We start from the raw sequence: 16,476 nt of genomic DNA on the forward strand, positions 1-16,476 counted from the left end.
AGATGTAGGGTCTCCTGCTTGGGCAGGGGGTTGGACTAGATGACCTACAAGGTCCCTTCCAATTCTGTTAATCTGTTTTTTTTTAAAAGCCTTCAGTTCCAGTTTAATTAGCCTAAAGTGAGAAGCCCTCCCCACACTCCCCATTAACCCCCCCCCAATCAAAGCAAAAGTTTTACACTTTCGTTAAAATCTGTAAAATTGGGGGAAAGAGCCCTTTCTAAACTTTCTGGCTCTCTTCCTACCGTCTCTTGAGTATAAGTTGGTCTCGTAAATTTTCTCCCAGAAAAAAACGAAGAAGGAAGCCCGAAAGGAAATTGTGTCACGTTGTCGTGTGGCCAAGGACGGTACGGTTTCACTTCTCAGCGAAAAGATTCAACTCTTAAGATAGGCTCACTTGTGCACTAAAAAGGGAGATTCAAATTCTGAGACGTCATAGAGTTTCATGCAGACTATACAGATTAACAGAGTTGGAAGGGACCTTGGAGGTCATCTAGTCCAAACCCCCCCCCCACCGCCCTACACCATTATCTGACCAATGGCAGTCCAGTTTCTTCTTGAAAGCTTCCAGGGATGAAGCTCCCACAACTTCTGAATAACAGAATAATAACAGAATAAACAAGAGTTGGAAGGGACCTTGGAGGTCATCTAGTCCAACCCCCCGCCCAAGCAGGAGACTCTACACCATTTCTGACAGATAGCAGCCCGATCTCTTCTCAAAAGCCTCCAGTGATGAAGCTCCCACAACTTCCGAAGGCAACTTCTATTCCATGGGTTGATTGTTCTCACTGTCAGGAAATTCCTCTTTATTTCCAGATTGTTTCTCTCCTTGATTGGTTTCCATCCATTGTTCCTTGTCTGGCCTTCAGGTGCCTTGGAAAATAACTTGACCCCCCCAACTCCTCTTTGTGGCAGCCCCTCAAATATTGGAAGATGCTCTCCTGTCTCCCCTGGTCCTTCTCTTCACTAGACTAGCCAGGCCCAGTTCCTGCAACCGTTCGTCGTATGTTTGAGCCTCCAGTCCCCTCATCATCCTGGTTGCTCTTCTCTGCACTTTTTCTAGAGTCTCAACATCTTTTTTACAGTGTGGGGACCAAATGCCTTTCCTTGCTTCTGAGTAGGCACTGGGGCAGGCACATATAATAATAATAATAATAATAATAATAATAATAATAATAATAATAATAATAATAATAATAATAATAATAATAATAATAATAATATCAGAGTTGGAAGGGACCTTGGAGGCCTTCTAGTCCAACCCCCTGCCCAGGCAGGAAACCCTACACCATTTCAGTCAGATGGTTATCCAACATTTTCTTAAAAACTTCCAGTGTTGGAGCATTCACAACTTCTGCAGGCAAGTCGTTCCACTGATTAATTGTTCTAACTGTCAGTAAATTTCTCCTTGATTAGTTTCCACCCATTGCTTCTTGTTCTACCCTCAGGTGCTTTGGAGAATAGCCTGACTCCCTCTTCTTTGTGGCAACCCCTGAGATATCGGAAGACTGCTATCATGTCTCCCCTAGTCCTTCTTTTCATTAAACGAGACATACCCAGTTCCTGCAACCGTTCTTCATATGTTTTAGCCTCCAGTCTCCTATGTGTGTAAATGTTCCATCAAATGGAACAACAACAACATAAAAAAGCTTTGTTCCATATAGCATCAACCTTGTGGACATTCCAGTTTCCTCTTTCTGCAATGTGTTCAAAACCAGCAGTGATTTGTGTGTGTGTGTAAGTAGTTTTTGACTTACAAAAGTTCATTTAGTGACCATTCAAAGTTACAACAGCACTGGAAATGTGGCTTATTATGACCCATTTTTCACACTCGCGACCAGTGCAGCAGCCCCGTGGTCACGCGATTTACAGTCGTTTGCTTGAGAACTGACTCACGTTTATGACAGTTGCAGTGACCCAGGTCATGTGATTCCCCTTTTGTGACCTTCACAGTCCATGTGGGTGAGAAGCTTTTTCCTCTTTCTCAAAACTCCAGATACGGGGTTTTCCCCTCCATCAAGAGGGGTGGAAGGAAGTGGAGAACAGATTAAAGAAATCATCCCTTGCGCATCATTGGCTTGTGGAACTCCAGGCCACAAGATTTATGGAGGGGACACATACCTTGAGGGATATAGTACTTCTCGAAGGATGTTATTTTATCGAAGGATTGCTTTGTTCTTGGATCTTGGCCCACTTTAAGAGGTGTGGACTTCAACTCCCAGAATTCCTCAGCCGGCTTTGAATTCTGGGAGTTGAAGTCCAACATCTCTTAAAGTAAGGTGTTGAGAAATGCTGCTTTAAACAAACCGGGGATGTCATTATCTACATCCCCACTAGGTGGCAGCAAAAGGTAACAAAACCCTAAGCCTTGGCTGCCCCCTAGAGACCACCGGATGTTCTGCAGCCCAGATCTGGTAGCCTTGTTTGCTGCTCTCTGCCTTTTCTTTTCATAGGCAGGATTTAACAGGTAGTCCTCAACTTACGACCGCAACAGGGACGCAAATTTCCATCCCTAAGCAAGGCAGTTAATTGAACCACCTTTTCCACCACAGTTGTTAAGTGAATCACTGCCATTGTTAAGTGAATAACACGGTCATTAAGTGAATCTGGCTCCTCCTCCGCTCTCCGAGAACCGGCTGGGAAAATTGTACATGTGGATCACATGACCCCGGGACCCTGCAACCCTCTTTGTCATTTGCGCAAGCGTCTGGTTTTCATCATCATGCGACTGTGAGGAATGCTGCGACGGTCGTAAGTGCGAGGACTGATCGTCAGTCACCTTTTTCAATGTAATGGTAACTTTGAACAGAATTTGTCAGAAATGGTGTAGGGTCTCCTGCTTGGGCGGGGTGGGGGTTGGACTAGATGACCTGCAAGGTCCCTCCCAACTCTTGTTAAACTAATCTAATCTGAACAGTTGCTAAAGAAATTTGTAAATCCAGGACTGCCTCTTAACAATTTTACCCCACTTTGGCCACCAGGGGGCAGCAACAGGCAGGAAATGCAATTTGCAAACTGCTTTCTAGTGAAAACTTCAAATTTTTTGAAAACTTCAAGAGGTGGAAAAACCCGCAAGTTTCCATCCCCACAACACACACACACACACACACACACCCCTGCCTGTGCACCCCTTACAACTTCACTGAAAAAAGGGACTTATGATCGTTTTTCACAGTTACGACCTTTGCATGGTCGCGGGATCAAAATTCAGACGGCCACTGACTCGTCTTTATGACGGTCGCAGTGTTCCCCGGGGTCACGCGATCCTCTTTTTTGCGACCTTCTGGCAAGCCAAGTCAATGGGGGGGGAAGCCAGATTCACTTAACGACCGTTGTATTCACTTAACGACTGCAGCGATTCACTTAACAACCGTGGCAAGAAAAATCATAAGATGGGGCCAAACTCACTTAACAAATGTCTCGCTTAAAGACAGGAGTTTTGGGGGTCTACTGTGGTCATAAGTTGAGGGCTACCTAATCAGGGGTAGGTGGGTTATTGACTTATCCCAGTGAAAGGTTTTGATCGTATTTCCCTGCTCTCTCTGGTTTGGGGACCCTCCTCATTTTTAAAATAAAAGGCAGGCCCTGCACAAAGTCTTCAGTTCCAATTTAATTCATTTAAAACGGGAAGCCCACCCCCCCATTAAACCCCCAATCAAAAGCCCAAAGTCCCTTTGAAGAATAACCAGGGAGGGGATCCGGTTCCCCCAAAGGTCGGGGGTCTCACGCTGGATCTGTTTCTTGCAATCTGTCACATCAAAGGAGACCAGCCAGGTTGCTGGGCTGGGGGGGCGGGGGGGGGGGCTCAGCCAGACTGCTCCCCCACCCCCGCCCATCTTCCTTGATGAGTTCCAGGCTGTGGGGAGGGGGCTGAGGCTGGGTTGGGGTCCCTAGCGATGCACAAGGAGTCGTAAATTAGGAACTGTTTCCTTTCTTCCCCTGCATCAGGGTCTTTTTGGGGGGGGTGTTTCATGGGAGAGCACGGAAATGCCAGAGGGACATTCCTGAGTTTTTGGATTCCAGATGTGGAGCTCCTTTGCCTGTTTTGGGTCCCCCCTCCTCCTCTTCCTCCTCCTCATTTGGGATGGTCCCCAGCTCTGGCAGAGGGTAGGCAGCCCTTTGCTGCCTCTGGAATTGAGGCTGGGGGTTTCCGTTTTGCTACTGGGGCTGGGAGGGGGGAGGTGCTGCCTGTGAAATTGAGGCTGGGGATTCCTGCTTCTGAAATTGAGGCTGGGGGCTACTACCACTGAAATTGAGGCTGTGGCGGGGGGCTTCTTTCTCTGCGATTGAGGCTGGGGATGGCCACTTCTGAAATTGAAGCTGGGGGTTTCTAACTCTGAAATTGAAGCTGGGGGTTCTGGTCTCTGAAATTGAGGCTGGGGGTTTCTAACTCTGAAATTGAAGCTGGGGGTTCTGGTCTCTGAAATTGAGGCTGGGGGTTTCTAACTCTGGAATTGAGGCTGGGGGTTTCCGCTTTTGATATTGGGGCTGGGGGGAGGTGCTGCCTGTGAAATTGAGGCTGGGGGCTGCTAGAGCTGAAATTTGAGGCTGGGGGTTCCTGTCTCTGAAATTGAGGCTGGGGGTTGCTGCCTGTGAAATTGAGGCTGGGGGTTTCTAACTGAAATTGAGACTGCCTGAATTTTGATCACCTGACTGTAGAGATGCTGTCATAAGTGCGAGGCCTGGTTACAAGAAGCCACTTTTTTTCGGTGCTGTCGTTAACTTCGAACCGTTGCTGAACGAGAAGTTGCCAAGCCCACCTGCAAACCAGAATTTCTTGGTTTAAGCATGTTGCACCAACCCAGCTGCTCTGCAAACTAGTCTTAATACGGCCACGCCTGGAATCCTGCATCCAGTTTTGGTCCCCGTCTTACAAAACAGATAATTTGAGATCTTTTTTTGGGGGGGGGAGTGCAAAGAAGAGCAACTAAGTTGATGGAAGGACTCAAGAGAGGTCAGCTGGTGAGGTCACCCCCCCACCCCCCCAATGGGCCAAGTTAATTTTCTTGAAGATATTTTACAGAGGTTGTCTGTCTTCTTGTAGGGGTGCTTGGCTTTTGGCTGGCTGAAACGCATGGAAGAACAGTTGCAGGATTTGGGTTTATTTATTTATTTATTTATTTATTTATTTATTTATTTATTTATTTATTTATTTATTATTTAGATTTTTATACCGCCCTTCTCCCAAAGGACTCAGGGCGGTGTACTGCCAAATTAAAACAATACAATATGAATAGAATAGAATAGAATAGAATAGAATTTTTTTTTTATTGGCCAAGTGTGATTGGACACACAAGGAATTTGTCTTGGTGCATATGCTCTCAATATACAATTTTAAAACAACAGATTAAAATAACATATTCTATAATGGCCGAAAAATTTAAAAACCATCAAATTTGACCCAATAAAACAGAATATCCAATTTAAAATTATTAAAATTCAAAACATTCAAAATTTAAAAATTAAGAATTAAGCCAGTCCCGCTTGGATGAACAAGTACGTTTTCAATTCACACATTCAATTCAATTCAAACTAGGGTTTGCTAGTCTAGAGAAAGGAAGGACTGGGGGGGGGGCATGATAACTGTCTTCCAGTATTTGAGGGGCTGCTGCCCCAAAGAAGAGGAGGGAGTCAACCTCTTCTCCAAAGCACCCGAAGGCAAGAGAAGAAGCAACAGATGGAAACTCATCCAGGAGAGAAGCAACCTGGAATTAAGGAGAAATTTCCTGACAGTGAGAAGAATTAATCAGTGCAACAGCTTGCCACTAGAAATTGTGGGAGCTCCGTCACTGGAGGTTTTTAAGAAGAGACTGGACAAGTCACTGGGGTCTCCTTCTTGAGCAGGGGGCTGGACTAGAAGACCTCTGAGGTCCCTTCCAGCTCCTTCCTGAAATCATGGAATAACAGAGCTGGAAGGGACCTCCGAGGTCTTCTAGTCCAGCCCCCTGCTCAAGAAGAAGACCTGGAACTAAGGAGGAATTTCCTGACGGAACAATTAGTCAGTGGAACAACTTGCCTCCAGAAGTTGCAAATACTCCAACACTGGAAATTTTTAAGAAGAGATTGGATAACCATTTGTCTGGTGTTAAGTTTCCTGCCTAAGCAGGGGGTTGGACTAGAAGACCTCCAAGGTCCCTTCCAACTGTTACCTATTTCTATTATTTCTATTTCTATTTCTATATTTATTTTTATTCTATTCTATTCTATTCTATTCTATTCTATTCTTCATTTCATTTCATTTCATTTTCCATTTTATTTTAAATTCTATTCTATTCTATTCTCCATTCCATTCCATTCCCAAGAACGGTTGCAGGAATTGGGTATGGCCAGTCTAGAGAAAAGAAGGACTAGGGGAGACATGATAGCATCTTCCAATATTTTAGGGGCTGCCACAAAGAAGGGAGGGGGAGTTTCAACCTATTCTCCAGAGCACCAGAGGGCAGGAGAAGAAGCAATGGATGGACACTAATCAACGTAGAAATAAGGAGAAATTTCCTGACAATTAGAACAAATAAGCAGTGGAACAACTTGCCACCAGATGTTGTCGGTGGTCTGCTTGCCTCACAGGAGGTTTCTAAGAAAATATTGGCCCACTATTTGTCTGAAATGGTCTAGGGTCTCCTGCTTGAGCAGGGGGCTGGACTAGAAGACCTCCAAGGTCCCTTCCAGCTCTATTCCAATTGAAATTACAAGACCATAGCTAGACCCAGCTGGTGCTGTTCTCAAGAACGACAGATCCGAAAAGCCGCAATAGCCCAAAATCTATAATATAGCTGTTTCAAATCAGACTCAGACAAAAAACAGACTAATTATTCCTTTCAGTCCCCCACCTCCTCAAAGTGCAAATTCCCTTTTTCTTCCTTGCAAAAACGTGTAAAAACTTGTAAAACTGCCAGCCCAAGCAATTTTTTTTTCTCGCCAAACGACGATTGCCGGTTTATTTTTGGCAGTGAGAAGGACAGTGTCTCGCGCCACCAATAAAAAAAAACGAACGACAAAATGACAGGGGAGGGGAAGGAAAAACTTCCTTGCACATCAGAGTAGAGCTAGAAGGGACCCTGGAGGTCTTCTAGTCCAACCCCCCACCCCCAAGAGACCCTAGCCTAGACCAATTCAGACAAATGGCTGCCCGGTCCCTTCTTAAGAACTCTTTTATGTGTGTTAGCGCAATTTATTTATGGAAGAAATAAAGACATATCTACACAACCGCCGCAGCCTTTGCTTTATTTTAATGATTCAATTATGATTTTTTTTAATTTGCATTTATATCCCACCCTTCTCCGAAGACTCAGGGCGGCTTACACTATGTCAAGCAATAGTCTTCATCCATTTGTATATTATATACAAAATCAACTTTTATTGCCCCCCAAAATCTCATTTTACCTACCTTATAAAGGATGGAAGGCTGAGTCAACCTTGGGCCTGGTGGGGTTTGAACCTGCAGTAATTGCAGGCAGCTGCTGTTAATAACAGACTGTCTTAGCAGTCTGAGCCACCAGATTTAATGTTTTAATTTTTTTAATCATTATTATTTTTACAATTGTAATCTTTTTCACATGAAAACTGCTTTAAGGGTCTCTACGGGTGGCCCTTGAGAGTTGTAAATGTGAAAAACAGTTATAATCCCTTTTTTTCAGTGCCGTCGTAACTTCGCACGGTCGCTAAATGAACCAGCTCCCCTTTTGCAGGATGCGATTGTGCAGACACAAGGACAGTTTCCCCCACCCCACCCCGCATGGCATCCCTCTGCTGAGCAACTCATTCTCATAAACACTAGCAAACTATTTACTATGGCTGTATTACTATTCTTCTTCTCATCCTTCCCATTACCTCTCCCCTCTTCTACTTATGACTATAACTTTGTGGCTTGTATCTTTACGATTCGTGTTGTTTTATTTAGCTTCCTAGAATTATTTATGTTGATGGTTTATTTAGTATCCTGAGACTATCACTAAGTGTTGTATCTTATGTTTTTAGGATGAATGTATTTTTATGGTGAACTATGATCATGATTTATTACTTACCTTATATCTTTCATGGACACTGAGAGCTTATGCACGGAAAGTCAAATTCCTTGTGTGTCCAATCACACTTGGCCAATAAAGAATTCTATTCTATTCTATTCTATTCTATTCTATTCTATTCTATATTCTATTCTATTCTATTCTATTCTATTCTATTTCTATGCTTATTCTATTCTTATTCTATTCTATTCTAATTCTATTCTTCTATATTCTTCTATTCTTTATTCTATTCTATTCTATTTCTACGCTTATTCTATTCTAATTCTAATTCTATTCTATTCTATTCTATTCTATTCTATTCTATTCTTCTATATTCTGTATTGATATATTGACCATCAGTTGTGTTGTAAATGTTGTACCTTGACGAAGGTATCTTTTCTTTTATGTACACTGAGAGCATATGCACCAAGACAAATTCCTTGTGTGTCCAATCACACTTGGCCAATAAAAATTCTATTCTATTCTATCTATTCTATTCTATTCTATTCTATTCTATTCTATTCTATTCTATTCTATTCTATTCTATTCTATTCTATTCTATATTCTATTCTATTCTATTCTATTCTATTCTATTTCTATGCTTATTCTATTCTTATTCTATTCTAATTCTATTCTTCTCTTCTATTCTTCTATATTCTTCTATTCTATTCTATTTCTACGCTTATTCTACTCTAATTCTTTCTAATTCTATTCTATTCTATTCTATTCTATTCTTCTATTCTATTCTTCTATATTCTGTATTGATATATTGACCATCAATTGTGTTGTAAATGTTGTACCTTGATGAAGGTATCTTTTCTTTTATGTACGCTGAGAGCAGATGCACCAAGACAAATTCCTTGTGTGTCCAATCACACTTGGCCAATAAAAAATTCTATTCTATTCTATTCTATTCTATTCTATTCTATTCTATTCTATTCTATTTCTATGCTTATTCTATTCTTATTGTATTCTAATTCTATTCTTCTCTTCTATTCTTCTATATTCTTCTATTCTTTATTCTATTCTATTCTATTTCTACGCTTATTCTATTCTAATTCTTTCTAATTCTATTCTATTCTATTCTATTCTATTCTATTCTATTCTATTCTATTCTATTCTATTCTTCTATTCTATTCTTCTATATTCTGTATTGATATATTGACCATCAGTTGTGTTGTAAATGTTGTACCTTGATGAAGGTATCTTTCCTTTTATGTACACTGAGAGCATATGCACCAAGACAAATTCCTTGTGTGTCCAATCACACTTGGCCAATAAAAATTCTATTCTATTCTATTCTATTCTATTCTATTCTATTCTATTCTATTCTATTCTTTTCTATTCTAATTCTATTCTTCTCTTCTCTTCTTCTATATTCTTCTATTCTATTCTATTTCTACGCTTATTCTATTCTAATTCTTTCTAATTCTATTCTATTCTATTCTATTCTATTCTATTCTTCTATTCTATTCTTCTATATTCTGTATTGATATATTGAGCATCAGTTGTGTTGTAAATGTTGTACCTTGACGAAGGTATCTTTTCTTTTATGTACACTGAGAGCAGATGCACCAAGACAAATTCCTTGTGTGTCCAATCACACTTGGCCAATAAAAGAATTCTATTCTATTCTTCTGTTCTATTCTATTCATTCTTTATTCTATTCTATTTCTATGCTTATTCTATTCTATTCTAATTCTAATTCTATGCTTATTCTATTCTATTCCCAATTTTTATTCTTATTCTGTTCTAATTCTATTATTCTATTCTGCCATGCAGAGAAAACGACAACTCCCGAGAGGGTTGTGAAAATTTGGCACTGAGATGGGGGTGGGGGTGGTTGGACTAGATGACCCCCAGAGGGCCCTTCTAACACCGCTCCCATCAATGGAGCGCTCGTTATATTATTATACTCCTAATTACAGGGATGCTAACCACCCTGTAATAGGGATAATGGGAAAATGAGGGCTCGCCATTAAAATACGGAGGGAGGGTTGTGGGTTTTCCGCGCACCCCATCCCCTTCTGGAGGGCAGGGAAGTTTTTAAGCCGGATGGGAGTTGTTGTACCGACTGACACAAGCAGGAGTCGAGGGCAAAACGTCGCAACTGCATTCTCAGCATGGGCTAAGCCTGTTTTGTCCGTAGCCTCTGGAGGGTTGGGAAGAATGCAAACTCAACCAGTCGGTCAGCATTCTGAAACTGGGGCGAAACCAGAAAAAAAATATCTTTTATTTGGGACGTTTTATGGATTCGGTTTAAATGTGAACGGCCTGGTTTCCGACCCTTGATTTTCTGGCTTTAGGCCGGCCGTGTTTAAAGTCTTAGTAAGGCCACATGGATGGATCTTGACAAACTTGAACTCTCGGCCCTATATAACAGGGGTCTCCAACCTTGGCAAACTTTAAGCCTGGCGGACTTCAACTCCCAGAATTCTGGGAGTTGAAGTCCGCCAGGCTTAAAGCTGCCAAGGTTGGAGACCCCTGCTATAAAACAAAATGAAATTCAACGTAGAGAAAAGTGAAGTCTTTCACTTAGGCAAGAAGAACCAAAAGGACACATACAGACTGGGTGAAACCAGGCTTAATAGCAGGAACTGGATCGTGGAGTCTTAGTGGATAACCAGCTAAATATAAGCCAACAGTGTGCAGTGGCAGCCAAAAAACCCAATGCAATCCTAAACTGCATGAACAGAGAGATACAATCAAGATCAAGGGAAGTACTAATAGCACTCTATAAAGCCTTAGTAAGGACACACCTAGAGTCCTGCATCCAGTTTTGGTCACCACACTATAAAAAAGATGCTGACATTCTAGAAAAAGTGCAGAGAAGAGCAACCAGGATGATGAGGGGATGATTGGAGGATAAAACATACAACGAACAATTGCAGGAACTGGGCCTGGCTGGTCTAGTGAAGAGAAGGACCAGGAGAGACAGGATAGCAGCCTTCCAATATTTGAGGGGCTGCCCCAGAGAGGAGGAAGGGGGTCAAACTATTTTCCAAAGCACCTGAAGGCCAGACAAGGAATAATGGATGGAAACTGATCAAGGAGAGATTCAATTTAGAAATAAGGAGGAACTTTCTGGCAGTGAGAAAAATCAACTGATGGAACAGAAGTTGCCTTTGGAAGTTGTGGGAGCTTCATCACTGGAGGCTTTCAAGAAGAGACTGGACTGCCACCTGTCAGGAATGGTGTAGGGTCTCCTGTTTGGACGGGGGTGGGGGTTGGGGGGGTTGGGCTAGATGACCTACAAGGTCCCTTCCAATTCTTAATCTGTGATGCCTTGGTTCCTGCTGTGGTTTTTTGAGAAAAAAATGGGATTTTTAGGTGGAAGGAAGAATTGAGATGGCTGTCCCAGCTGCCTGTCATCGGAGTGGAACAAAATGAATACAGACAGTCCATACATACAACAGTTCATTTAGTGACCGTTCAAAGTTAAAACGTCACTAAAAAAAGTGATTACTCAACTTAACAACTAGTGTCAATGAGGAAGCCACATAGACTTAAGAACCTTGTCACTAAATAACTGCAGCAATTCACTTAACAACGGTAGGAAAAAAGGTCGTAAAAGGGGGCAAAATTCACTTAACAACTGTCTGGCTTAGCAACAGAAATTTTGGGCTCAATTATAGTCGTAAGTCAAGGACTATCAATATGTAGAGAATACAGGAGGTGAGAAATGCTTTCTCCACCTTCTCATTTGCCCTTCCTTCCTTCCTCCCTCCCTCCCTCGTTTCTTCTTTCCTTCATTCTTTCCTAACTTTTTCCCTTTCCCATTTTACTTCCATTCTTCTCATCTTTTTCCTTCCTTCCTTTTTTCCTTTCCCCTTTTTTCTTCCTTCTCATCTTATTCCCTTTTCCTTCCTTCCGCCCTCGTTTCTTCTTTCCTTTTTCCCTTTCTCATTTTACTTCCATTCTTCTCATTTTTCCTTCCTTCCTTTTTTTCCTTTCCCCCTTTTCCTTCCTTCTCATCTTATTCCCTTTTCCTTCCTTCCTTCCGCCCTCGTTTCTTCTTTCCTTTTTCCCCTTCTCATTTTTCTTCCATTCTTCTCATTTTTCCTTCCTTCCTTTTTTTCCTTTCCCCCTTTTCCTTCCTTCTCATCTTATTCCCTTTTCCTTCCTTCCGCCCTCGTTTCTTCTTTCCTTTTTCCCTTTCTCATTTTACTTCCATTCTTCTCATTTTTCCTTCCTTCCTTTTTTTCCTTTCCCCCTTTTCCTTCCTTCTCCTCTTTTTCCCTTTTCCTCCCTCCCTCCTTCCTTCTTTTCCTCCCTCCCTCCCTCCGGCTAAACTGCTAGCAGGATGCTATTTTAATAATTTTAAATAATTGCCTGTAATTTTCTCCCACCCTCCTCCTGCTCTATCACACTCCCCAATGCCCCAAGTTCAGGGTCAACAGTCATGGAGTTGAAATTATAGGTTGTGTGATTGTGTGTTCTTCACCTCCTTCGGAATGGCGTCCCTCGCGAAAGCCGGGATTAGAATATCCATTTATTTAAAATATTTTATTTTTTTTAAAACTACCCAGCACAAAAACGCCGCGGCGCTATGTGTCAAGAAACGTCAAACAATGACAAAAAAAATGAGATCCAGGGAGGCCTCTACTTACAGCGGTCTGTTTAATGACTGTGGCACTGAAGAAAAAAAAAGCGACTGATGACTTTTTTTCACACTTAATGACCCGTCGCATCATCCCCATTTTGGAGTGGTATAAGGGGGTTGGACTAGAAGACCTCCAAGGTCCCTTCCAGGTCTGTTCCGATTCTGAATTTGGCTTCCCTGCAGCTGCCCACCCACACCTGTGCCTGGCTATCGTGCCAGCTGTGGAGGGCGCCAATCTTTGCCACCCCAAGTTTAGAAAGGCACCCAAGTCCTTGGGGGGGGGGTGGAGTTGGGGGGGGGGGGCTGCTGACTGGGAGATTCCTGTTCTGCAACCTTGAGCCCTCCTTCCCGCACCCCCATTTGCACCCTAAAGTGTTCTGCCCCCCCCCAATAACCTGAATTCCCCCTTATTCTCTCCCTTTCCCATATGCAGCCTTGCCCCCAGGTGGACCCCTGCCCTCCTAAGCCCCTTTGCCCCTCCTCTGCACTTTTGCCCCCGGGAAAGCCATACAGCCCTGTGCCCCCAATTCCACTTCCTCCCTCAAGGAGGCCCCTGCCCATTGCCCTCCTAGGCCCCTGCTCCTGTTTTGTAACCTTGCTCCCCATAAGAAGGGTCCTGGCCCTCTGTGCCCCTCCTCTTCTTTCCCACTCCTCAGTCCCCCTCCCCCTCCCCTTCTACAACCTTGTTGCCCCCAAAACAGCCCTATACCCTCTCCTCTTTCTCCTTCTAATAATTGCCCCCGAAACCGCCCTGACCCCCACTTTCCCTTTCTCCTCCTTACCCCTTCCTGCAACCTTGCCAGTCCTCCCCAGGAACAGCCCAGCCCTCCTCCTCTTGTGCCCCTTCCTCCTCCTCCTCCTCCTCCTCTTCCACCCCTTCTGCAACCTTGCCCCTCCTGAAAAGCCCTGCTGGCACACACCTGTCCCCTTCCTCTTCCTCCTCAGTCCCCCTCCCTTCTACTTGCCCCTCCAGTCCCCCTCCTCCTCTTCCTCCCCCTCCGGCAACCTTGCCACCTCCCGCCCCAGAAACAGCCCTGCACCCCCAGGTCCCCTTCCTCCCCTACTCAGTGCCCCTCCCGTTCTAGTTGCTCCCCAGGAAAATCCCAGCCTCTTCCTCCTCCGTCCCTCCCTTCTAGTTGCCCCTCCAATCCCCTCCTCCTCTTCCTCCCCCTCCGCAACCTTGCCACTCACCCCCCAGAAACAGCCCTGCACCCCCATGTCCCCTTCCTCCTCCTCCTCAGTCCCCTCCTCCTTCTATTTGCCCCTCCAGCCCCTTTCTCCCTCCCTTCTATTTGCCCCTCCAGCCCCTTTCTCCCTCCCTTCTACTTGCCCCTCCAGCCCCCTCCCTCCCTTCTATTTGCCCCTCCAGCCCCTTCCTCCCCTCCCCTTCTATTTGCCCCTCCAGCCCCCTCCTCCCTTCCCTTCTATTTGCCCCTCCAGCCCCCATTCCTCCCCTCCTCCTCCTCCTCAGTCCCCCTCCCCTTCCAGTTGCCCCTCCAGCCCCCTCCCTCCCACTCCTCAGTCCCCCTCCCCTTCCAGTTGCCCCTCAGCCCCCTCCTCCCTCCCTTCTATTTGCCCCTCCAGCCCCCATTCCTCCTCCTCCTCCTCAGTCCCCCTCCCCTTCCAGTTGCCCCTCCAGCCCCCTCCCTCCCTCCTCAGTCCCCCTCCCCTTCCAGTTCCCCTCCAGCCCCCTCCCTCCCTCCCCACTTCAGTCCCCCTCCCCTTCCAGTTGCCCCCCAGGAAAAGCCCAGCCTCTCCCCTCCTCCTCCTCAGTCCCCCTCCTCCTCCCTCCTCTCCCCCCTCGGCCGTCCCTGCAGTAACGTCGGGCCGCCTGTGCGCGGCTTCTCCCGGGCGGCTCTTTCCCTTCGGCCGCTGGGACGGCGATGCCCGGCCTCCTCCTCCTCCTGCTGCTGCTGCTGCCGCCGGCCCCGGAGGGAGGGAAGGAGGGAAGGAGGGAAGGGCTCCGCGGAGCCGCCTCTCTCCCGCCGCCTTGAAAGAGCCCGCAGCTGCCCCGGCCGCCTCTCCTGCCTCCGCTTCCTCCTCCCCGCCGCAGCCCCGAGGATGAGCGGCCGGCCGTAGAGCGGGGCGCGCCATGGGCAACCAGCCGGCCAGAGCCGAGGAGCCCGAGCCAGGTGGGCCAGCGGGGCTGGGGGCGGGCGGGGAGGGGGGCGGGCGACCCTCGGCGGGGCTCAGCACAGGTGGGGCTCTGCCCGACCCACCTTCAGGGCTCAGGAGGGGGGGAGGGGGCTCAGGAGGGGGGGAGGGGGCTCAGGAGGAGAGAGGGGGGCTCAGGAGGTAGGAAGGGGGTTCAGGAAGAGGGAGGGCTCAGGAGGGGCTCAGGAAGGAAGGGGCTCAGGAGTCGGGAGGGGCTCAGGAGAGGAGGGGCTCAGGAGAAGGAGGGGCTCAGGAGTCGGGAGGGCTCAGGAGTCGGAGGGGCTCAGGAGAAGGAGGGGCTCAGGAAGGGAGGGGCTCAGGAGTCGGGAGGGCTCAGGAGGGGCTCAGGAGAGGGAGGGGCTCAGGAGAAGGAAGGGGTTCAGGAGGAGGAGGGGCTCAGGAGTCGGAGGGGCTCAGGAGAAGGAGGGGCTCAGGAAGGAGGGGCTCAGGAGGAGGAGGGGAGCTCTCAACCCATCTTCTTGGGGAAGGTCTGTTGATTGTCCTTCCTTCTCTGTCTCCCCCAGAGTCTGCCCTGCAGGACACCCCCAACCTTCGGCAAGGCAAAGTTGCGGAGACAATGGGAGGGTGGGGGGGCTTCTGTCTGGAGGCAGAAGGTGGGAGGAGGGGTCTTGGGAGGCCAGTGGTGGGGCTGGGACGGGTGGGGGCGTGCATGGGAAAGACGCTTGACGGGGGCCTTGGGGTCTTCCCCCACTTTGGCAGTGTCCGAAAGAGTCCCTGGGGTGTGGGGGACCCTGAAAGAGCCCACCCACCCCTCCCACGGAAGATGGGGCGTGTGGGGGGGGGGAGTCTGGCGATGGCAGGGCAAGGCCAGGCAGGGGCCGCCAAGTTCACTTGCAAGGGGCCCATTGGCAGAGCAAAGGTGCCTCGGTTTCCCTCCACTCCGATACAGCACCAGGAAATTTGGGGCTGGGGGGATGCCTTGGGACCAGGCCCTTCTGTGGGGGCACCTCTGGAGTTTTGGGGTGCAAGACGCTCATCTTTCCTTGGGGAAACCGGCAGGGGGAGTGGGGAGTGTTCTGCTTTTTGAGGAGGGTCCAGGCCTTGGGAGCCCTTGTCGTCTTTTGTGAGGACTTTCCCCCCCCCCTCTTTCCCACCTCCGGCTTTTCCCACTAGTTTATTGTCTTCCTGGAAGGGCATCAGCATACTAAGCAGCTTCAGGAAGGTCGGGATGGGGAAAGAAAGAAAGAGAGAGAGAGAGAGACAGAGAAAGAAAGAAAGAAAAGAGACAGAGAGAGAGAGAAAGAGAAAGAAAAAGAAAAAGAAAAAAGAAAGAAAGAGAGAGAGAGACAGAGAAAGAAAGAAAGAAAAGAGACAGAGAGAGAGAGAAAGAGAGAGAGAAAGAAAGAAAGAAAGAAAGAAAGAAAAGAGAGAGAGAGAGAGAAAGAGAGAGAGAGAGAAAGAAAGAAAAGAGACAGAGAAAGAAAGAAAGAAAGAGACAGAAAAAAGAGAGAGAAAGAAAAGAGGGAGAAAGAAAAGAGAGAAAGAATGAAAAGAGATGAAGGACAGAAAGAAGGAAAGAAAGGCAAAAGAAAAGAAAGATAGGAAGGAAGGAAGATGGAAAGGAAGAAAGGAAGGAAGGAAAAGAAAGGGAAAGGGACAAAGAAAGAAAAAAAACAAACAAATAAAAAGGAAGGAAGGAAGAAAAGAAAAAAAAGAAAGAAAACATAAATAAATAATAATAAATAAATAAAAAAGGAA

The 16,476-nt window shown here is 46.2% G+C and overlaps 1 protein-coding gene across 4 annotated transcripts in view; it reads left to right on the forward strand.

The window, feature by feature from the left end:
• The window catches only part of SPECC1 (sperm antigen with calponin homology and coiled-coil domains 1), a 162,040-nt gene that overhangs the window by 21,600 nt on the left and 123,964 nt on the right, over positions 1 to 16,476 (forward strand). Inside the window, exon 1 of one of the 4 annotated variants that reach the window (XM_058163996.1) lies at positions 14,482 to 14,735. The exons of the other annotated variants lie outside the window; for them this stretch is intronic. Within the exon in view, the coding sequence (XP_058019979.1) occupies positions 14,696 to 14,735 (40 nt within the window). The 5' untranslated portion in view covers positions 14,482 to 14,695. Of the gene's footprint in view, positions 1 to 14,481; positions 14,736 to 16,476 lie in introns of those variants that run through there. 4 annotated transcript variants of the gene reach the window in all.

The sequence above is a fragment of the Ahaetulla prasina genome, chromosome 1 (assembly GCF_028640845.1).
Source record: "Ahaetulla prasina isolate Xishuangbanna chromosome 1, ASM2864084v1, whole genome shotgun sequence".
NCBI classification, from domain to species: domain Eukaryota; kingdom Metazoa; phylum Chordata; class Lepidosauria; order Squamata; family Colubridae; genus Ahaetulla; species Ahaetulla prasina.